General features: G+C 42.5%; 1 protein-coding gene across 1 annotated transcript in view; it reads left to right on the plus strand.

Annotated features, from left to right (window-relative positions):
• Positions 1-2890: 2890 nt before the first annotated feature.
• Positions 2891-23752, plus strand: part of CCZ1 (CCZ1 homolog, vacuolar protein trafficking and biogenesis associated) — a 49295-nt gene continuing 28433 nt past the window's right edge. The window contains exons 1-7 of the mRNA XM_018567267.1: positions 2891-3089; positions 6273-6363; positions 11943-12040; positions 13918-14011; positions 14566-14640; positions 21052-21099; positions 22642-22725. Coding sequence (XP_018422769.1) covers positions 6274-6363; positions 11943-12040; positions 13918-14011; positions 14566-14640; positions 21052-21099; positions 22642-22725 — 489 coding nt within the window. The 5' untranslated portion in view covers positions 2891-3089; position 6273. The remainder of the gene's footprint in view (positions 3090-6272; positions 6364-11942; positions 12041-13917; positions 14012-14565; positions 14641-21051; positions 21100-22641; positions 22726-23752) is intronic.

The raw sequence follows: 23752 nt of genomic DNA on the forward strand, positions 1-23752 counted from the left end.
CTTGACTGGCCTGCATAGAGTCCTGACCTCACCCCAATAGAACACCTTTGGGATGAATTGGAGCAGAGACTGCGAGCCAGGCCTTCTCGTCCAACATCAGTACCTTACCTGGCAAATGCGCTTCTGGAAGAATGTTCAAACATTCCCATAGACACACTCCTAAACCTTGTGGACAGCCTTCCCAGAAGAGTTGAAGCTGTTATAGCTGCAAAGGGTGGGCCAACTCAATATTGAACCCTATGGATTAAGACTGGGATGCCATTAACCTCTTGCCGTCCGCCCGTAGTAAAAAAACACTCTCTAAGGTGACTGTTGCTAGCACTCTTGCCATCTCAGGTGGAAAAAGTATTTCTGGTTCCAATTTCATCTAATTTTCTTGATTGTACACACAGTAACAACACACCTATTACATAGCATCATTCTCCATTTCAAACCCAAGTCTCACCTCTTTTGTCATATGAACTGAAACTACCTCACAAAAACCCTATTTATTATATATGATGCTGGGGAATCCCTTGCAACACTTGACCACATGTGGTAGAGTTCGGAAAGATAATCCTGCATTTCACTGTGCAGTAATAGAATGGTTGTCACCTTGTAACTAGTTACCAAGAAGATAACATTCCGGTGATACCTACTAAAATACTCATGAAGGTCCTCTCTAGCATGATTTCCTGCATGCAGGCTGTGCTGGAAAATGGTTTTATTATGCTGGATTGTGCTAACATAGACCCCGAAGAGTGAAAACTTTTGTTTTGTATTTTGTGCAACAGTGACAAATAAACATGGGTATGAAACCCTTAAATACACTTTGGCATCTGAAAAACCTCTATGAGAGCTCTACATTTGAAGCTGATCCCTACAGTCGATGAAGGTATGAGAAGGGCAAAAGCTAATATCACTCTGCTGATTCCTGATGAAAAGCAAGGTTTCTTGTCATGAATTGTGTGTACATTGAGCTAAAGTGTGATAGATATTAAGAACTGTGAGAAGTGTGTCACCCAGTATTTAAATGGGCAGTGTACCATTTTGTTGAATCTTCAGTATGCAGGACTTGGTCACTGGTGCAAGCTAATGCAACGCATTAACAGGCTCAACAGCAGGAAACGTATAGACAGTTGGGACAGTTGCAAGCACTGATGCTTAGGTCACTGCTTTGGTGCAGGCCATTGAGACTTAGTTCGCCCAGTTAGCAGAGAGACCGGTAGGCCTTAGCAGAAGAGATGTAGCAGCTGCAAGCCTAGACTGGTGCTTTTTGCACCATTGATGTCAGGAGTGTCATGATTCTTGGAATGTGACCCCATAAGTTAGCAGGTGGCACGAGATCCCCCAGGGCACGGGGTCTAAGCACCAGCCGGTGTTCTGCCTGGGACCCCCTCACAGAAGTTTGGACTTTGCTGCCTCCTTACGCCAAGTCGTGAGACCTGTGTTGCATGGATGGGAGCTCGGAAACAATGTTGCTCAAGCAACCCGAAGATGGTGTGAGCAAGATTTAAATAGGGAGAGATAGAACGCAGGACGGGAAGTAGTAGGAAGGAAGATACCATTAGGTGAAGCGGGTGATACCCATAGCTGCTCAGTGCAGCAAGAGCATAGCACATGCTTGTAGAACCGTAGGTTCCAGCAAACCCACAGCACCAAAAAGGTAATAACAAATGCAAAGCAGTGAAGTACAGATCAGCTGTGCAGCTGATCTGTGACAAGGAGACCCCCAAAAGATGTACTTTGATTGGACCTCAGATGATGCCCTGGATTTATGCCGCGAGCGACCAAGTTAAAAGGTAGCTGCAGCCATAAATCATGAAAAGTGCACCAAAGACCACTTTCTGAGGGCTCTACCTCCATATCTGAGAAGGTAGGTGAGCTAAATCAACCCAAAATTGGCAGATGAACTGCCATGAAGGACCTCTTGGCTTAATATACAATTTTGAGATCTTTAACAGTGAAGAGGTTATCTCCCCAGAAAGGCGATGCACTGAGAGGTCTGCAAGTATGGTCTGAAGGTAGCCTCCTGTTTAATGACAGTTCAGCTTCACCAGGTCATTTGGGGACGCTGATCTATCATTACAACTGGGCGAAGCCAGCCATGAGATCACCAGCCATGAGATCACGGCTGGCTCCGCCCAGCTGTCATTTGCGGGGAGAAAGGCCAGCCTTAGGCCAGCCAATCGCCCCGCTTCGGTTAACACTTCGGCTCAGCTGAGCCTCTCGGCCGCCTTCGGCTGCTGTACAATAGCCCGTATAGCAGCCCTTCGGTTCGACTGAGCTGAAGGCTCCGGCGGTCGAAGCTGCGGCTGGATCCTTCATCTCCTTTGTGAATAGCCCCCTTAGAAGCATTGTATGTTAATGAGAAGAAGCTCAGTCTGATCCTCAGTTTGATCCTCTACTTTCACTTTCAAACTACTCAGAATAGCCTGAAATCTGAGTAGTCACCAAGGAAACATTTAAGAGGTAAGAGGATTTTTTTCCTATGATGTGAGAATGGGAACACAAAACAAACATATAGTGGGGTTTTGTCAAACATGACTTCTATAGCACAGGCTCAGCCATAATGGCCATCTGAGTCCACAATTGCAGACACTTTCTTCTGTACTTCTAGTCTGTACTCTATCGCTTGTAGGCTCCAACAAAACGGCCACTGAGCTCCACAGCGGACACTTCCTGCCTACAATGTGAGTTGAATCTCTGCTCTAGTGATGTAGAATAACACTAGCGGTCATGTGACCATATGTTACTCTTGGCTACAGGAAGCATCTATTGAGGGCATACGCCGCAGGGCCACTGTTGCCGCTCACCTGTGTCCCCTCAGTCAGCGGATTTCAGAAGCTCTGACTACAAACTGTTTTGAAGTACAAGTGGCTCCTTATTTGTTTTTTGGAGTATCATATGAGTGTGCTCAGGAGTCAGGAACGAGGCTTGGTTTTATCCAGATCGAGGCTTGGCTCCAGCTGTCAGATTGAGGCTTGGCTGCTGCAAAGTGACTGGACGGTGGAGCAGACTGAGCCTGAAGCTGAACGGGGTGATGAACCTGCTTGTTTTCCCCCCTATCTCTGTGCAGTGACGAGCAGAGGAACTTGAAAACAGGGGAGGTACAGTGCTGCCTATACTATGGTGGTGACCGGTGTATTCCCAACACCTCTATGCTTAATATGTTTAGTTATCTGCTGACACTGTGTAGGGGGATTTCCTGGAGCAGCTGTGCATAGTGACCAATCAGCTTCTGTCTTCAGCTGGTCTTGTTAAGCTTTGAAAATGAAAGCTAGAAGCTGATTGGTTGCCAGGTACAGCTGCTGCAGATTCCGTCTGCTTCAGTCCTTGATTTGTATTGTAACTGTAATGTCCTCCTTATATTGTAAAGTGCTGCGCAAACTGTTGGCACTATATAAATCCTGTATAATAATAGTAAATTCCCCTCTGTGTGTGTATAGAGTGGTGGAGTCTGTGACTGCAAAACAGAGGGTGACACTGTGCCGGTTGTCACTGGCTCACTTCCTGGGAGGTATTCCGGAACCTATCAATATACAAAGTGGCTATTGGACAGCACCCGGGTGCTGCCACCATTGGAGGGGTGACACCAAAATGACTAACAGTCATTTTGGTGTCACCCCCTATGAAATGTCAGGCATTCGGTCACGGACCGGGAGCCCAACAGTGTCAGGAGAGAGGAGGGGACCCGGCGGCATACCTTATCCCGCCGGGTGAACGTCCCCTCCTCTCTCTGCCAGCCTCCACCACAAAGATGGCTGCCGGCAGGCGTTAAAAAGACCACCGCGCATGCGCGATGACGTCATCGCACACGCGGCAATGTCACGCGCAAGCGCGATGACGTCACGGCTGGATGTCACCCGGTTGACACCAGCCTTGGGATGCCCCTGCTTCACTCCTCCCTCCTTTTTTTTTTAAAGAACTCCAGATTTGCAAAATGTGTTAACCCTTGCAGTGGGGCAACCCTCGCATTGCAAGGGTCAACTGCTTGTTTTTCTCTAGGGAACGGAATACAGAAGATATACTCGCCTGATCTTCGGTCCTGCGGCGGTGAAAGCATACCTCTTTCCCCCCTTTGCTCCAGCTGTGGTATGTCCCTCGGTGCCCTCATGTCTAATGCAATTGAACTGGAGAGGCTGCGAGGATCAGTCTAGCAGCCAGGTGGGATGGATGATCAGGTAAGTATATTTTCTTTGAGCCCCTAGAGAAAATCAAGTGGTTAACTCTTGCTGTGAGGGGGTAGAATTCCTCTTAAATCTTTTGTGTAGCGTTGACTTCAATTCACATACATACCATCTCAGCGAATCCAGTGTTGTCCCTCTGTGATCCACTGTTCAGGGGGCACAGCCTGTTGCCTGTTCTGCCTTCTTGGTGCCCCTAAAGGAGCTGGCTACCTCTTTTGGGTTCTTGCAGTCAATACTGTGCACCTAGTGCTCTAGCTGGAAATTTGGTTTACATTGTGCCATAGTAACGGCAACGTAGGTGCTGCCAGTCCTGCGGTGCCTATGTTGCCATTACTATGGTCCTATGCAAACCGAAACATACACACACAGTGTTGTAGAGGGGAATCATTTGGTTTAAATGACATGGTTCCCACTGGAGAGCTGGGTGTGCATATGCAGGATTGGAAGTGCTTGCGTTGCCATATTAGCAGGCAAACCAAATAATGCCTTTGGCAAATGCGCCCCCAATCCCGTGCATGCACAGAGCACTCTTAAAGTAGAACTATGAGATGAGTGATTTCCACTCACCTCATAGTTCTAGCCGACCTGTGACAATGAGACTGTCACAGGTCGGCTGAGTAGATCGGGAGGTGAGCGTACACATACCGGCGTTAGCTCACCTCTCGATCCTGTCACGGCTCTCTGCTGTGACAGGGGAGGGGCTGGATTCCCCGCTCCGATCCGCCAGTGATGACTGGCGGAACAGACGGGGAGGGGGCGTGTACAGCTGGCTCTGCCTCTAGATAGGCAGAGCCAGCTGTCACTCACGCAGCTGGGCGGATCTCGACATCGATCTCAGGATCCGCTCCGGCTGCGGCGTCTCGCGGTATACTGAGCTTAGGGTAACGGGAGGACGCTAGTTTGTGTCCTCCCGTTACCCTAAGGAGAACTATGGGGAAAAGTCCTGACCCCATAGTTCTCCTTTAACAGAGGCATATTTTGTTTGTGTTGCCATAGTAACGACCATGCAAACATTGGGTCCGTGTGCCCATGCGTGAGATTTGTACTAACCAATGTCTTAAGAAGCAAAGGACAACCAAGAAGAAAAATGGCTCTTGTAAAAATGATTTGTAATTTGGACATCGGAGGGTGTAAAGTGTGCACCCAGTATTTGGTTTACATGTTGCCATAGTAACGGCATCTTAAACGCTGCCAATCCCACGCATGTGTATTCAGCGTTGTTGTGGATAGTTATTTGGTTTATATGTTGCTGCTATGTGTAAACCAAATTATTCCCTCCTAGAACACTAGGCGCACATGTAGGTAGTGAAGCTAGCACTTGGGGAACCTATTGTTTACATATTGCCGTAGTATTGGCAATGTAAGCTTTGCAAATCTAGTACTAGGTGCGCATATGTGAGATTTGTACTAGGTGATGTAATTCTCTCCTAGCTGAGAAATGAGGAAGCATGTGTCAACCATTGTATTGTGATTGTAATGTCTTCCTTATATTGTAAAGGGCTGCGCATACTGTTGGCGCTATATAAATCCTGTATAATAATAACCAAGAAGGAAAAAGTAACACAATGGTACATAATGCATCACACCACTCCTACACAAGACACCTATGCTGCACAGAACACGTGCGGGCTGGTGTGAAGAAGCCATTACTGTCTGCTGACAACAGACAAGAAGTGAGGGAAACTCTGCAACAGGGACACAAACAGGAATGAAAATCTGACACGGGTTCTAACCAATAAAAAAAAAGTATGTGAAAATGTAGTAAAGTGTTAATATTGGGGATTTTCTCTTACTTCCTGCCTGGTGAAACCATTGTGATCAGGACAGTTAGGGAGGGAAAATCCCTCTATTGGAGCCATTGATAGCAGTCAAAAATGTGACGGGATTCTTATCCTTCCTCATTGTATCCAAAACCAAAACAAAATGTGTTGTACTGAGTAACCTTTTGATCTGATAAAGAGGAATGTCTGTCAAAATAGGTAGTGGTTTATTTCCGTGACTGTTTTATTATTTGCAGAAGTAGATTTATGTTCTGTATACAAGAGAAAGGAACAAATGGATAAAGACATAACATTATTAATTTGTGTCTTGCTCTCTTTCTAGGATGGCGTTTGCGGTGCAGGAGAAGCACTATGCCCCATCGTTACTAAGTTTTTTTATCTATAATCCAAAGTTTGGCCCCAGAGAAGGAGAGGTAATAATATATTAATATCGTTTTAATCTTTCAGTAGCCTAGCCAAACAGCTAAACACACAGTTGAAACATACGCTGGCATTCACAAGTTCGGAGTTTCCTGCCAGCCCCCCACCACCCAAACAAATATTGTGGCAAAATAAATCTCTAAAAAATAAAGATGTTGCAAGAAATGATGTAAAAAATACTCAGTGCGGTCCTTAGTTGCCTTTCCCGCTGCCTCCTGCAATAGCTGGGCACTTGAGATCCAGCCCATTGCACAAGTGTATTCTTGTGGAATTTCAAGTGCCAAGCAAGTACGGTGACATCACCCATGTCTCCAGGAGGCTTTGGAAGACGGGACAAAGGTGAGTATTTTTTTATATATATATTTTTTTAACAGCTTTATTTTTGAGGTGTGTGGTTTTTTTGTTTTTTTTTGGGGGGGGGTGTTTGACACAAACTTTGGTGGTGGGGGTACTGGCATGAAAGATGACCTTCCATTTTTATGGATGGTCTGCTTTAAATTGTTTTAGGCAAAATGTTTGCTCTGATTTAGCCCTCCCCAGCAGCATTGTCTTCCCATTCTTTTGCTTGCTCGCTTCTCACTCTGCAACCAGGAGTGAAGAAAATCCCTGTGTAAGCTATGCATGGCCAGAGTTTTAAGTTTCACAAGGTTATGGCTTCATGGGACAGTGCTGATTGGCCTAGTACTATCACATACTCCTTCATACCTGCAATTATTAGGTATTTCCTTCAGCTCTTGCTACAGAATAAGGATGTCAGCTGACCACAGAAAAGCTTAGTAGATCTTGAGGTGGGTTGGCGGAATAAAGCACACCTACTGCTTGAAATTACTGCTTTATAATTTATTATTTACATGACTGCAATGACTTTTCAAATCGGTTAAAAAAAACAACTTGTAATGTGCTAGTATGCACAGCATGTTAGCACACTATGGCAAGTGTAACGACTGAAATGATTCCCACTAATGATGCACTTCTGCAATTCCATCTTCTCTCTGGTCTTCTTCCGGGTTTTGAGTGTTCTACCATTTGATTCGCTAGGCCGTGATAATGTTTCCCCTGTGCATGGGAGTTACTTCATCTCAGCATGCCAGGACTGTATGCCGAGCACTGGTCTATGGACATTGGGTCCTCAACTTATCTGGCCAGTAAGTAAGTTAGTAATGGTGAAAGCCGCAGAGAGCCTATAGACGATACTGGTTACTAGTCCTTTGTCCCCTGCCTGCCCTTTTTTAGCACTGGACTTTCCTTTTTAGTATTTCTGATTCTACTTTAGATACCCTTTTATCATTAAAGTGTTTGTAAAGGCAAAGCTTTTTTATCATTAGTTTTGGATAGCGGAGAAAGGTTAGACCCTCTAGAAAAATGTTATTGCTGTCTTAGTCCCTGCTGGGGAGATTATCACTCATTTGTCCTGGTAACCATTGTCACGGAAAAAAAGTGAGAGGAAATCCAACATTTTAGAGGGTAAATTACCCGATGGGGAAAAATGGTCCCGCAACAATTCTCAGTGGGGACATTGCCCAGCTTTGGTGAGATTTCCTTTCATTTCCTGTTGTGTGTTCAGGACACACAGTGAAAGGAAATCTTCCCAATGGGACACCCAGAGCAGAAGAGAAGTTGTTAGGGGTTTTAACACTTCAATAAAAAAAAATTTGGATATACATACACTTTCATTTTTTACATTTCCATTTTTAGGGGACTTTGTTTATTAACACACACTTAACACAAAAAAACAAAATCGCACCATTGCTTAAAATGGAACTGAACTCTGAAAGCTGTGCCCGAAAAGTCCAGCAGTTTATTCCTGCCCCATTTCACTGTCAGACCGGAATCCCATAGTAATAAATTGGAGGGTGCTGAATGACATGCGGAGGGTACCGCATAAATCCAAAATGTAGAAGTACACCTAGGTCCAATGCATCAATCTGTCCTTTTATTGACGTCAGATACACATGGCATCAGGTACAAAGCAAAATATCAGGCAGGACACAAAGGACTAATCACCAGTATTATCTATGGTCCCCCTGCAGCTGATCTTACCCTATATATGACTTACCATGCCTTGTTCTGTACTATGTCTTTGTGTGTGTGGTGGTGCTCCTCTTGTTAAAGGCAGGGCTTTGCCGCCTAATGTCGGAGCCTCCAGAAAGGAGAACAGTGAGCAGCACTGTAGTGACATCACCAAATCTTACTCCAGATCTCCCAAGACTAGCAGTCAAATGCAATCGTGCCTTAGATCTCACATTGCAGATATACGACTATGAGAGGTACAATGCACAGGCACCCTCACATACCAGGAAGTGCACTGCTATTTTTCTCGAAAGTAGTTCAAAAGACAGGGGTGCTGCTTATACACAAATAATAGGTCTATATTTTCCCTATATCATAGAAAATCTTTACTTTTTGAGTTTAGCTAATCCCGCACTACATTAAAGCGGTCATTTACTGATGGTTTTGTACTGCAAAGATTGACTCCCGGGTTCTGTCATGTTGGGGATGATATTGGGTGGCAGGGTGGGTTATCTGCAATAGTCACTGACTGCAAGCCCTGCATTGCATTCAGCTAGAGTTCTTAAACTGTAACAGTAGTTGGTGGATTTTTGCTTTGAAATGATAGTTTTTGTAAAGTTTTTAATAGGCTTTATTTTTTTTCACAAACTAAAACTTTATATATATATATATACTTTCTTGGCTACAGGTAGTGCAATAATAAGAACAACATAGTGTAATAAAGCAGTAGCAAGAGCAGTGACTAATGCAGAGTGCAGACATACACATCGATCAGTTACATTTGAATTCACTGTTGTCTTATCAGGAAAGGATGATTTCTAGGGATGCGCTGATATATTGGCCAAAAATTGCACTTTTGGCAAAATGTCGAAGTGCCATTTTTTTGGCTGATATAGTGGTGCATCCGCTCTCTCTCTACTTTCCGCTCTGCGCTGTTCTGTTTCCCAGCGGGGAGTAGAGCAACTGTCACAGGCGGCCGAGCGCTGCAGGAGGAGAGCGCTGTGAGTGGCCGACGTCTCTCTTCCCCTCCCCACCGCTCAGCCTCCTGTCACAGATGGGGAGAGCAGTGTGGGTGGAGAAAGGTTGCAGTGCTGTCACAGGAGGCTGAGCTCCACTCGCTCAGCCTCCTTTAACAGCGTGTCAGGAAGGCGAGCGAGTTACAAGCGATCAGTGATCAGTGATCGCTGAGTGTTTGTAAATAATTGAGGACAGAGTATGTTTACTATATCCTCAATTATGAATGAATGGGAAGTGATCTACATCACCTCCTGTTTATTCTTGATTGTGGATACAGTACGCATACTATGTCCTCATGTTATGAAAGAACAGGAACACTCAGTATAGAGGATTCCTGTTCATTTATAACTGGGGCTGCAGAAAAAGAGACTCTGTGTCCTTAATCTCTTTTTTTTATTTTAAAAGGGAAATATCTGTTTAGACCCCTAATATTTCCCCAAAGCCCCTAAAAGTAAAGTAAAAAAAAAAAAATATTTAATAAACATGAATAAATAAATAAAAATAAAATATTAAAAAAATTTAAATGTTTATGAAAAATATATATAAAAATAAAATATTTGAAAAAGTTAGAAAAAAAACATTTCCTGTTTCGGCCTGACATTTTTTTTCATTTCGGTTTTGACATTTTTCACTTCAGTGCACCTCTAATGATTTCCTTTTGGATGTTTTGGATTAGGCTGCTCATAGATGGGCAGATCTGTCACTGAAATGTTTGGAAGTATGAGAGCTGCTGTAATTGCAGTGATAAAGCATCAGAGGAATCCACCACAGTTTTTCCTAGCTAGCCAACCGGGCTGGCATTTGCTTGCAGCATTCTCCCAGTGATAGGATTGTTTCCATTTCTGTACAGAAATTTGTAGGACCTCTGCAGCAGTTAATGGGAACTTGTGATGCTTCCAAAGTTGTGATTGAACATTCCTCCAATGTTAACTCCTGCTCTGTCTAGCTATCAAATCCTTTCGGACAATAGGCCACCTTGGACGCGCCTCACAGTTTTTTACAGGACTTTGAATGTCGCAATTGCTCTTTGCATTGGGCAGTTGCAAATAGCTGACTTGTTTTGCTCAGCTACAGTACCCAGTAAAAACTAAGCATATGAAAGAAAAGAGTCATGTGAGTGCAATTTAAACTGCATAACTTATTTAGCCCTCTGCAAAGAAAGGGAATTGGTTAATATAATCAACGAGTTTCTACTATTACGTGTGGCTGCAGAAATCATGTTTCACTTGCCTGATATAAAATGCATATTAAAAGGTGTAATTTGGTTGCTGGGCATTACTGCATTGCATTCCTGCTTACAAAATTCTAGCATCTCATGTCAATCAACACAGAAGTAATATTTTAGTTGTAGGTGCAGCCTGGTGGGCTGTGTCAACCGAAAGAAGATTTACAGATTCCCCAGAGAAACCTATTTGGTCATGCGTTTGTGAACCGTGATTACAAATACCACCGCAATGAATCGCCCTCAGTCTGTATAAGGCATATACAGAAAAAAGGAACCCTGTGCATCAGAACTCCATCAGTCACCTCTTCTTGCTGACAGATTCAAAACAAAAGTCCCTTTTTATTTTTTAATCCTATTAAGTTCCCATTATGAAATGTATCAACGTGTTACACTATTGGGCTATCTATTTCTTTTTTCTTTATATCTCTTAGGTGTTCACCTATTCTTACCTGTAGCTGGCATTTTTGTTTTCCCTATATATAGTTTTTTACAGCGACACTCTAATTGATAAATTACTCTGCTTGTTGCACAGTTAATAAATTGTGTTATCTCATATGTTTTTTGGCCATCACTGGTACAGAAATTCTTAAAATCTTTTCTACGAATGGACATATTAAATATACAGGTGCTATTATATTATCAATAAACAATTCTATATTCTTTTTGAGCATGGTCTGAAGTAACTTCTTTGCCGTATGCCTTATCTTATGTACAGGGGTCCTTTTTTTTCTGTATGGGCTGTGTCAACCCCTCACTTCCTAATCGTCTTGTATACTCCCAACAGTTTTTACAAAGATCTTAACTGCTAATCTTGCATGTTCTAGCACCTTCTGCATCAGGGGAGTGTGACCTCCTCCTAGTGGTCACAGCAGTTGTACAGACCAAATTACTCAGAACAGTGGCCCAGAATATAAGAAATTGTCAGAGAGTCTAAAGCCCAATTCCATCCTAAAAAATATATATTTTACTCAGACTCTGCACTCTGTGATCCAGCATCAGTCCTCTCCCAGGTTGAATACCACACAGCCTCATTCAACCCACTTATCGGGGGGTAGTCATCATTCCGCCCTGGACTCCCCAAAAAAAGCCCAAGGATAACTGCACAGACATCATTAAATGTTGTGTGTATATCATTTTTTTTTTTTTTAAGATGGAGGGATGGCAGTCCCAGAAAAACTGCAGTTGGGCATTTACTCTTCATCCTCTCCTAAAAAAAATTAAAGAGAAAGCTCCCCAAGAGGACTTAAGGCAGAATCTACAAACTTTCCATGTATATACACTACTGCATATTAATTTATTTGCTCTGTTTTTAATTTGCAGGAAGAAAACAAGATTCTCTTTTACCATCCAAATGACGTAGAAAAGAATGAAAAAATAAAAAATGTTGGTTTATGTGAAGCTATCGTGCAGTTTACCAGGTACTTGATGCGTATACACGTGTATTGTTGCACTTGTCTATATATAGTCATTTCAGAGACACATTTTATCTGGTGAAATGGGTGCTTTCCTGCCAGCACTTCTAGACAATTTGTCCAGTTTATTATCTTTTACAGGTCACCTGTACCTAGAGAAATATGTAAAAAAGTAGACTAGAAAATCTCAAATGTTCCACTGTATTAAGAGGGGTAATGCCTGCATCCAACACAAATGCAAAGTAGGGGGTAATCTTTGAAAATGACTGTTTAAAATATGTTTGGGAAATGTTTGTTTATTTTGGATATACAGGAATGCAAAGTGTTTTGGGTATTTGCATCCCCTTCTTCTGGGTTAGCAATTAACACATTATATTAACATTTAGTCCAATGGGTTGTTACTCTTTCCTGTACCACACTGGTCTGACCATATAATGTTTTTATTTCTAGCCCTGAAGAAGGGGAAGCAGATACCTTAAATTTGTTCTTTTCTTGTATACCTTCAGTAACCCTAGTCAGTTGTTATTAAGGTTTAGTGCCTACTTTGTGTTTGTGTTGGCTGCAGTCATTATTCCCCTAAATAGTGTAGTACTTGTGACATCCTTCTCTGTTTGTTCACAAAACACATGAAGTCCCAGGACCTCTGTTATTGATTGACTAGCCTGTAACTTTTTTTCTCAGACTGTGTCTCAGCCTGCTCCTTTTATTTGAGTGTTTTCTTGCCTACAAAGAAATATGGAGGCCACCATCGCTAGGAACCTATTCATTCACCCTATTCATATATATGCCAGGGTGACTGCCCTGGCATATATACTTCCCTAGTCTCTGACCTTGAATAAGAATGCAAATTAGGAGTTCTGCCTTTACGGTTTCTGTTTGCTTTCCTAGGTCAAACAACTAAAAATGTATTGAAGTCATAGGATTTGCACAATTCTAGATAAATGAGGAGGGGGTAGGCACTAGGGGGCTCTGTGCCAGATTTCACCCAGATCAACTAGGGGCATTTGTGGCCTTTAAATATCCAACAACTAAGTTTTTTTTATGTTTTTTCTTTTATTTGGAGATCACCAATTTAATTGATTTAAATAAGAATCCTCACTGAACTAATGACGGTGGCATAGAAAAAAAAAATTAAAAACTGTTCCTGTGTTACACTTGCAGAGTGTTAAGGAAAAAAATCTCTAATCTGATCAAACAGAAGATATGAAATTATGGGAATAAAAAGCACATGTGAGAGACTCGCCATATCTGGCAGCAGTTCTTAGTAGCTGATTCAGGCAGGCTTTTACAACTCGTACAAAACCAGCAAAGAAATTTAAAGTATTTTAAAACTGTTTTTGATCTGAGACTCTTAATGGAGATGTCCCTTTACTTCTTGTCTTGGAGAAACATCAGGAAGTGAGAGAAAGTTTCTTCAAAGTAAGGGGATCACTGGAACAAGTATCCCAGTTGGCAATGTCTCTTTTATTCCTTTACTGGTGACTTAAAATGTTGGATTTTCCTTCACTTTCAGTCCTGATGACAATGGTCAGTGGACAAATGGAGCGAATCTCCCTCACTGGGACACGGAGAGCAATAAAAACCTGGCAGTGTTTCTAACCCCTCACCACTCTTATTTAAAACTGTGAAAAATCTGGCTGTGTATACACTTTAAAGTGATACTCCAGGCAAACCCGCAAATATACAATCTAAAGGATTCATATTTTTTTGCAGCCAATGCTGTGGCTCACCCAAACTACACTACATAACCAGGAGGCCAACAGTGCTATTTAAAGTTACAGCTTTGTGGTTCCTTTGTCTGCTGCTTTCTTACTGGACAATTAATAAATATGTTCATCTGGAACAGGAATTTACTATCATGAGCTCTTTTGTTTCTTATTTAGGACCTTTAACCAATCAAAACCAGCAAAGTCATTACACACGCAGAAGAATAGACAGTTTTTTCATGAATCTGAAGAAGGATTTTGGATGGTTATGGTATGACTTTAAAAACTTTTTGAACCCACGTAGCCTGTTAAAAAGGTCACTCCTCCCAAAAGTAATTATAAATGGAGCCTGGTTGGCTGTGTCCCTGACTTTTATATTTGATGTATACTCTAACATTGATATCTCATTACTGTAATTCCTGACTCTTTTGTCCACTTGTGACTTTTGGGTGTTTCCATCCAATGTTGTGTGTTTTTGTCCTCTTGCTTTCTATGTAATATAAATAAAACATCTAACACAGGGAATTGGGAAGCCTTCATAATGGCCATAGCACGGGTAAAGACCCAGCAAGTCAAGCACTAGGATCTTACCAATAGACTCTATGAGAAATATAGAAAACTGTTGGGTGATTTAGCTCTCCAGCATCTACCAAACTGAAATATCACTTTTGGATGGACTGACCCTTCAAATTCAATAATTAGGAATCTCTCGTGCTCGGCTGTTAATCTATAAGGTATTGGTTTGATAGCAGTTATAGTACATAAAAAAATAGTTTGATCACCGAATATGATGACTGACACGTTACACTTTAATAAAATCTTCAGGTGGTGAAAAATCCAGTTTTAGAAAAACAAAAAGATGGCAAGACTGTTCTAGAGTACCAAGAAGACGAGTTACTGGTGAGTATATCATGGTATAGTTTCATAACTTGCTGAATGTAAATGTTACTTTTTTTAAATCTTACTCCATTAAATGGTAATTCACAAACTGGCATTCCCATTTAGTGCAAAGATATAGGTTTGCATTAATCCCCTACTTCTCCCCAGCATATACTTACCATTCCTTCCTTTGGTGTAGAAGAGCATGTGTCTCACTCCAAGTGACAACACTGTGTCAATTAGCGCTGTCACATGGGGAGTCAATAGCCCTTTTGCAAATTACGACTTTGGTGACCCATGGCGTACACAGGGCTTTCCTTCACTATCCCTGGCTGAATGGAGTGTGGAGGAGCCAAGATGAGGTAAGTTTATGCCTCTAGGGATAGATACATTAAAGTGAACTTGTTGCTTTGCTCTGCATGCGCAAAGCATAGGTTTTTATAAGGTGGCCATACATGGCTTGATTGTGCACCAATTTAGAGACCTCAGGAGACCACTGTTGACTACAGTTGAGATGACTAGGTCTTTTCCCAGAGGCCCCTATTATAACCGTATAATAGTACTGCTCTTCACACTCCACAAAAGGGGGACAGAAGACGGCAGCACCTCCAGTGTCCAAAATACCTCTAAAGTAGGTGACAATGTTAAAGGAGAACTATGGGGTTAAGGCTTTTCCCCATAGTTCTCCTTAGGGTAACCGGAGGACACAAACTAGCGTCCTCCCGTCACCCTAGGCACAGTATACCGCGAGCTGTAGCTCACGGTATACTGAGAAGCCGCAGTATACCGCGAGCTGCTGCTCGCGGTATGCTGAGACGCCGCAGCTGAAGCGGATCCCGACAATTGTGCCGGGATCCGCCCAGCTGCGTGACTGACAGCTGGCTCTGCCTATCTAGAGGCAGAGCCAGCTGTACCCGCCCCCTCCCCCGTCCGTTCCGCCGGTCAGCGCTGAATGGAAAAAAATTAAGGAGTAAACCTACAGAGTTTAATGAAGAACAGATAGTGATATCCGCTCTCCATTTTAAATGAACCCCTCTGTCTGAATCATTTTTTCTGGTATTTGTACCTGTGTGTAGAGACATTTTGATCATTTGACATGCTGATTCATGCTGTCAACTTACCTACAGACAGGGGTGTGGAATTCCTATCTTCCCGGCACTGGGCTGGTAGTTTTTTTTTTCTACATTTAGCCCTGCTTCGGGGAAGACACTGCACGTTTTATACAAGTGATCTGATCAGATCACTTGTACCAGCCTGATTGTCTGTCCTCTCCCTCCCTGCCATGGTTTTCAGGGTCCTCTGGGGGACCCGGGACCATAGCAAATGAGCTCAAGATGGAGAGAACATCTGTTCTCCTCCCCTCTGTGATCAGTGAGACCGGAGCGCTGTAATCACAGCGGCACCTGTCTCAGCTGTCAGGAGGGCAGGTTCTATAAAGAGAACCTGTCGCCTCTAAACTATCACAGGGGCTTGTAATCCCCAGTGTGATGGCAATACAGTTAAGGGGAAAAAATAAGTAAAACATAATAATAAAAGTGGTAAAGTAAACATAATAAAATAAATTAAAATCAACCCTGCCACCCTCACCATCTGCATGCAAATAAACGCACACTTAGGACATTGTGTGTATGTGTTGAGTGCTGTACCCATTCCACTGTGGGCCATATTGTGTTAGCCAGGCAGCAGAACTCTCCCACACGCACAATGTGCATTAAAGGGTAAGTTCACTTTTCCAGGTAATTTGGGTAAATGGAATTACCTGCCTAGATCTGGCACCCCTCCCCCCCTGCCATACAGTCCTTTCCCTCTGCCAGCACGGGTGTACAGTCTGTACCCCGTACTGCTGTCCAGTGCAGCCCTGCGCTATGCATTTTTAATTTCGCTCGCAAAAAAACAGGTGACCACGCTGACCGATGAGAAGTGCTTCTTAGCACGGTTAAATATGGTTTTGAATAAAACTATTTTTTTTCTATCAGGACAAATGGGTTGGGCCCCCGCTTTAGGCCTTGGCAAAGTAGTTTTCTTTTACATTTCCACAGGGCAGATACATGTATTTATGACCTTTGGACTCTTGTTGCTGCATACCGAGATTTTCCAGCTTATAAGTTAAACAACGGGAAACTGAACAGGGAATAATGTAATTGCATTTATTCTTAGTTAGACGTCTGCCCAGCCCGATTGGCTTCCTGTTTTCAAGACTGAGAACCAGTTAATGAGATTATTTAATTTATTAAGAAGTCGGAGCATTACAGAGAAACACTGGCGGGGTTATTCACTAAAGGGTGAAGAGTTTGGAGAAGGCAGGAGAAGTGAACAATCTAGGACAACATAGCTGAACCGGAAAGTGAGCTGAATTGGAGACTTTTTCCCTATCAGCTATGTTGTCCTAGATTGTTCACTTCTCTGGCCTTCTCCAAACTCTTCACACTTTTGTGACTAACCCTGTAAGTTTTCCAGGTAGTGCGCCTTTTTTTAGATCAGTAGGGCTATACCCAATAGCATTGTGGTCCCTTGTTTCCAGTGAAGATCTGCCAGCGTATTGAGGCCTCTATATATTGATTATGCACTCTATATATACAGTAGGTTGAACATGGTTAAGATTTCAGTAGAGGTTTTATGTTCTGCCATACATTTAGGGTTCTGTTTATAAAATATTTGCATAGCTTATTCGTCCAGTGAAACTGCAGGTACATTTGTTCTTTGTGATTTAACCAGCTGTTGTTAAAATGGGGCAAAAATTTATGTTCTTTGAGTATTTTCCCTTCTGGTCGAATGCTCTTCAATAGGGTCATACAGAACACAGTAAATCAGGAAAATGCCACATTATGGCCACTAGATGGAGTTAAGAATTATAGAAAAAGACATGTTAGTATCCAGGGATGAGATCAGGTTCGGAGTGAACCTGAGATCCTCTGAACCTGAAAGGAGCCCCTCCCAAACACAGAAGGAAGCTTCTTCCATGCCACTCAATCATCTGCTCTTGGGGAGATCCCTGCCCGCAGCCAAATGTAAGCAAGGGGACAGGATGCAGTGACATCATTGACCTTATTTGGCTACATGCCAATATTTGGTAAATTACATTTGGCTATGTGGCCATATTAGATAAATTATGTGAGCACAAGCACCATGCCCCTTTGTTTCCATGCAGCTGCGGACAGGTAATGCCCACACTGCAGCTGATTGGGTGTAAGGGCGCATGGCACTTCCTTGTTTAAAGGAGCTCTTGTTTTGACTGGGTTGGATCCGAACCTGAGCTCATCTATGTTAGTAACAAGATCTAATGTTACATTTCTAAAGACTGCTGGGGAGAATGAGCATATAAATATAACCATTGCTGCTACGTAATATGCAATGGTCGTGAAACAAAATGACTGTGCTAATATTTAACTGCATGATGCATTTGTACACTTATCATTTGAGTTTCGGTTTTTTTCTCTTTGTTGAAAACATATCCCTCAGTATTGTATATGAAAGATCACATGATCAGCACATCTTCAGTTAACCACGCCCTGCTAAAGACACTTTTGATGGTGTCCTTATGTGTCCCCAGGAAACATGTTGAAAATATGTTTCTGTGTGTAGCAGCTTCTTCATATGAGTAGCTCTGAACTAGAAAAAAGAATTCTCCGCTTTTGCGATATAATTGAAGCTTTCATTGCTTTCTGATGTGTGATCGGTGCTAGCAGGCAGCGTGATGTAGGGAAAGCGCTGTGCATAGACACAACATACCTTTGGGCTATCTAAACAGTCACAACATGTATCATCTGTGCCAAGTCCTGACTCGTAGAGAAACACATAATCAAAATAAAGCTTTCTAATGTGCCTACATTTTGAAATAAAGGTTTGACAGTTATTAAAAGTATATTAAAGGAGAACTATGAGGTGAGTGAAAATCACTCAGCCTCATAGTTCGAGCCGACGTGTGACAATGAAACTGTCACACGTCGGCTCAATAGATCGGGAAGTGGGCGAACACATACCGTCGCTCGCTCACTTCTCAATCCTGTCCCTGCAGAGAGCCGTGACTGTCACACACGGCTCCGTGCAGGGATTCCACCCTCCCTGCTCCGATCCTCCAGCACTGACTGGCAGAACGGACGGGGGAGGGGGCGATACAGCTGGCTCTGCCTCTAGATAGGCAGAGCCAGCTGTCAATCACGCAGCTGGTTGGATCTTAAGATCCACCCAGTAATGTCGGGATCCGTCCAGCTGCGGCGGTCTCAGTATACCGCGAGCTGTAGCTCGCGGTCTACAGAGCTTTGGGTCAGGGGAGAACGCTAGTTTATGTCCTCGCATGACCCTGAGGAGAACTATGGGGAAAAACACTTACCCCATAGTTCTCCTTCAATAACTCAGAGATAAAGGCGGCTGTGGGCTGAAACAGGTGCAAAGAATGAATATCTGGATAAAAAGCACTGACCCCATAGTTCCCCTTTTAATCTTGTCACCAAAATTATATATTTGAGGTGGAGTTTTCTGTATGCTTTTAAATTATGAATTAAAGTATACCTGTCAGGAGGAAAAATATGGAGGCTGCTATCAAAGATCTACTGAAAATACTAGTTGCTTGGCTGTCTCAGTTTAAAGAGTAACTCCACCTTTCTATGTTTCATTTTACTCCCATATTTAGGGTGTTGCTTGAAACATGGTCACATCCTCAGCTCCCGAAACACCCCACCTTACCTTTACCCTAATCCCGTTTTTTTTTTCTCTGCAGCATCCGGGCTTCTTTTGAATTCAGTGCAGCTGTGGTTGCACACGTCATCTATTCACAGCTCCTTTTATAGGATCAGTAAATGGAGAGACACGTCCTGTCTGTCACCTGTCTGAGGGAACCGTAGTTCTCATTGGCGTGTGGTGACATCTCCGCACATGTAATCCATTGACATTCCCTCCCATCCTGTAACTTGGGATGGACAGGGACTGGGAGGAAGGATCTGCAGAACCCAGAGCATTGCATCCCGGTTCACTAATCGCGGTTGCAATGCTTTGCAGGCTACAGTGCAAAAAAACAAATAAATGCACATTTTTCTTTTATGAATGTGTATACATTTATGTATTTATTTTGCAAAAGGTGACCTGTGCTTTTAAAGAAGGACTTCGGGTAAGGACTTCTTTTGGAATCAGTGCAGCTGTTGTTGCACACGTCATCTATTTACAGCTCCTTTTACAGGATCAGTAAATGGAGAGACAGGTCCGGTCTGTCACCTGTCTGTGGGAATCTTAGTTCTCATTGGAGTGTGGTGACATCTCCGCACATGTAATTCATTGACATACTCTACCATCCTGTAACTTGGGATGGACAGGGACTGGGAGAAAGGATCTGCAGAAGCCAGAGCATTGCATCCCGGTTCACTAATCACGGTTGCAATGCTTTGCAGGCTCCAGTACAAAAAAACAAATAAATGCACATTTTTCTTTTATTAATGTGTATACATTTATGTATTTATTTTGCAAAAGGTGACCTGTGCTTTTAAAGAAGGACTTCGGGAAAAAATTTTTATTAACCCTTGCAGTGGGGCTACCCCTAAAGTGCAAGGGTTAAATGCTGATATTTGCTCAGTGTCAAAAACAAAAAAAAGTTATACTCACCCGATCCTCCGAGCTGGCTTGATCTTAGCACTCAGTGTATAGAATGTGAGGATGCTGAGGCACATACCATCGCTGCAGCGGAGAAGGAGACAGGCAGAAGTGAGCACTGTCACAGCCAGCCAGCTCGCAGGATCGGGCGAGTATAACTTTGTTATTTATGACCCTATGCAAAAACAAGCACTTAATCCTAGCAGTGCGGGGGTAGCCTCACTGCAAGGGTTAAGCACTTGTTTTTGCTAGGGTCAAAAATTAATACATTTTTTTACCCGGAGTTCTTTAAAACATTTAGGCCCCGTTCACACCTTTACGTTTTGTCGCGCGTTCAACGCTCTATGAACGCTCAACAAAACGTACAAACATGAAAATCCCATTGTTTTCTATGGGTCTGGTTCACACCTTTTCCGTATTTCCGCCCGTCTGAAACGCCCTACAAAACGGCCTACACCCAAACAATACATGTACTTCTTTGGGCCGTTTTGTAGGGCGTTTTACATTGGGATACAGCCAAGTAGCCCTCGGAATCGTGCGACGGTCGCGCATATTTAATACGCCTAGGTGTGAACCCAGCCTTAAGCCACTGACTGGAACTGGAACAAGCATGCAGCAAAGACAACTCAGAAAAGGCAGAATTCTTTTATTACTGATTTGTTCTGGGCTTGACTCTTGACTATTGAAAACAAAGCATCAGCATGAAAGCTGGGTAACTTCAGGACGTCATCAGTGGTAGCCTACATGCTTTTCTTATGACAAGCTTCCTTTAGGAACACATTGTCCATTTAAATGTAATTACTTTAATCCTCTTAGTAAGATTTATGACTTTATTATTGTTTTCTCCTACAGGACAAAGTGTATTCCTCAGTTCTCCAGCAATGCTACAAAATGTATAAGGTATGAGATCTTAAAACTTTATTACTGCTCCTAGCCAAATAATTTACCAGACAACTAACATCTTATTTATACACTTTGCCTGCCATTTGCTTAAAATCTGCATATGTAACACTTGCCTTAGTTAGGATTAAATGGCTTTTAGAGGATTTTCAAATAGATACCATATATAAAAATTAGAGGTGCACCGAAATGAATATTTCAGAACCGAAATGAAAAAAAGTCATGCCGAAATCGAAAATGTTTTTTATTCTAACTTTTTTAAATATTGTATTTCTATGTATTTTTTATAAACTTTGTCATTTTTTTTATATTTTATTTTTAGTTATAATTTTTATTAAATATTTTTATTTTTTGCTTTACTTTTATGGGCTTTGGGAAAATATTACTCTAAACAGACCCCTGATATTTCCCTTTTTAAAATAGAAAAAGAGATTGAGAACACAGAGTCGTCAATCTCTTTTTCTGCAGCCCCTGTTATCAATGAACAGGAATCCTCTATACTGAGTGTCGCTGTTCATTCGTAAATTGTGGACAGAGTATGTTTACTATAACCACAATCATGAATGAACAGGAAGTTATGTAGATCACTTCCCATTTATTCATAATTGAGGACAGAGTAAACATACTCTGTCCTCAATTATTTACAAACACTCAGCGATCACTGATCCTTGAGTGTTTGTTAGTATCCGCTCTTCATCCTGACACTCATTCCATCCATTGCTGTCACAGGAGGCTGGGCGGGGCGGTGCGTGAGGAGAGCTCAGCCTCCTGTGACAGCAATAACAGCTGTCTCTGCCCGCACCGTCGCTCTCCATTCTGACATGCTGTTGCAGGAGTCTGAGCAGGGCGGTGTGGGAGGAGAGCTCAGCCTCCTGTGACAGCAATGGCTGTCTCTGCCCACACCCCTGTTCTCCTGATCTGTGACGGTGCAGGGAGGAGAGACAACGGCTGCTCAAAGCGCTCTCCTCCCGCACCGCTCGGGCTCCTGGGACAGTTTCTCTGCTCCCCGCTGGGACGGTTTCTCTCCTCCCCGCTGGGACACAGTGCAGCTCCCTGCGGGGAGGAGAAAAATCATGGATGCACCGCTATTTCGGCAAACAAATGTCACTTTTGGCATTTTGCCAAAAGTGCCATTTTCGGGCGATATGTTTTGGTGGCCAATATATCGGTGCATCCCTAATAAAAATTTCATCAATGTCCTGTAAACCTAGGTGATGGAGCATAGTTGCTGATTGTCCTTGGTATTGTCTTGGCATCTTGTACACCAGGCTGCCCCACTAAATCAGTAGCAGGTGTTGCCGATATTAGATATATTTTACAGTTTCACAACTGCAGGATAGGGCTACAGTTTGCTGATAGAAAACAAGTCTTGCATTGCATGATCGTGTGTGAGAATATATTTGGTATGCTTTTTTATATTATTTGAATGCCTCAACCTTTTATGCTTATGTTTTTATCTGGATATTTAACAGCAATTATTTTTTTTTATGTGTGCCTTTACAGATGAGGTAATATGAACATTTATTTCCTTTCCCTGTACAGCTATTTAATGGAACCTTTAACAAAGCAATGGAAACTGGTGGAGTAATACTGCTAAAAGATAGACTGGAGAAATTCTTTCATCGGGTGAATATTTCAATATGTATTTCTGTCACTAATTCAGGTAGTAATGGGTGTGTTGTAATAATCTAAAGATAACCTGTACATGCCGAATATATGGCAAAGTAACGGGTTCACTTTACTGTCAGGATTCTTACCTTTTTTTAAAACTTCTATTCTGTTCCCTACCATTCTGATCTGCTGACAGAGGACTGTCAGATCAATTCTGCTTTAATCAAATCAATGGGCTGTGCATGCTCTCCCGTACACCCAGGGCTGGCCTTAGGCCTTTAGGCGCCCTGTGCGAGAAAGCTTTACAGCGCCCCTCAGTGGCCACACCCCCAGTAACCACACCCATTTCCCCCAATATCCGCACCATTTAAAGACTCCTATTTTGTTAAGCCACAAACAAAAATATATAAAAAAAAATGATAAAAATAAAACTTTCATTCAAAGGTGTTAAACTTGGCACAATATAAGTATTCTTATTATATAAAACAACAGAAGGCAAACAATAAATGTCAAACTAAAATAGAGTCTATAAAAATAAAGTGTCAGGTTGTCATGCCGATCCCTTTTTTCAAGTAAGTATATCTAGAAAAGTAAAAATAAAAAACACAAAACCTAGACTACTTGTAAATTAATTAATTAATTACTATTTGCCCGAATATACGAAAAATGTATTCAGGCACATAATAATTTGTTTGAGTGTGCGGCGGCCATGTTGGCCATCGGCGTGATCTGTGAATGCGTGCCACCATCTTGGAGGCGGGGAGCATGACGTTACATGACGCCATGCATGCGTGGCGTCAGGTGACGTCACACGCCGATATAGGTGCTGCCATCTTGGTGTATACCTAGATATACACCAAAATGGCGGCGCCCAACACGTGCGGTGTTATATGACGTCATGCACCCTGTCTGCAGAACACGCCAATGGCTGAATCCAAAATCTAAAAATTTGTTTTGTTTGATGAAACGAATGAAACGTTTTTAGTTTTCGTTTATTTCATGTGAAATTAATTTTTAGTCTTCGCACATGTCTAATAATATG

This window comes from Nanorana parkeri, unplaced genomic scaffold (assembly GCF_000935625.1).
Source record: "Nanorana parkeri isolate BGI_ZX_2015 unplaced genomic scaffold, ASM93562v1 scaffold3, whole genome shotgun sequence".
Lineage (NCBI taxonomy): Eukaryota > Metazoa > Chordata > Amphibia > Anura > Dicroglossidae > Nanorana > Nanorana parkeri.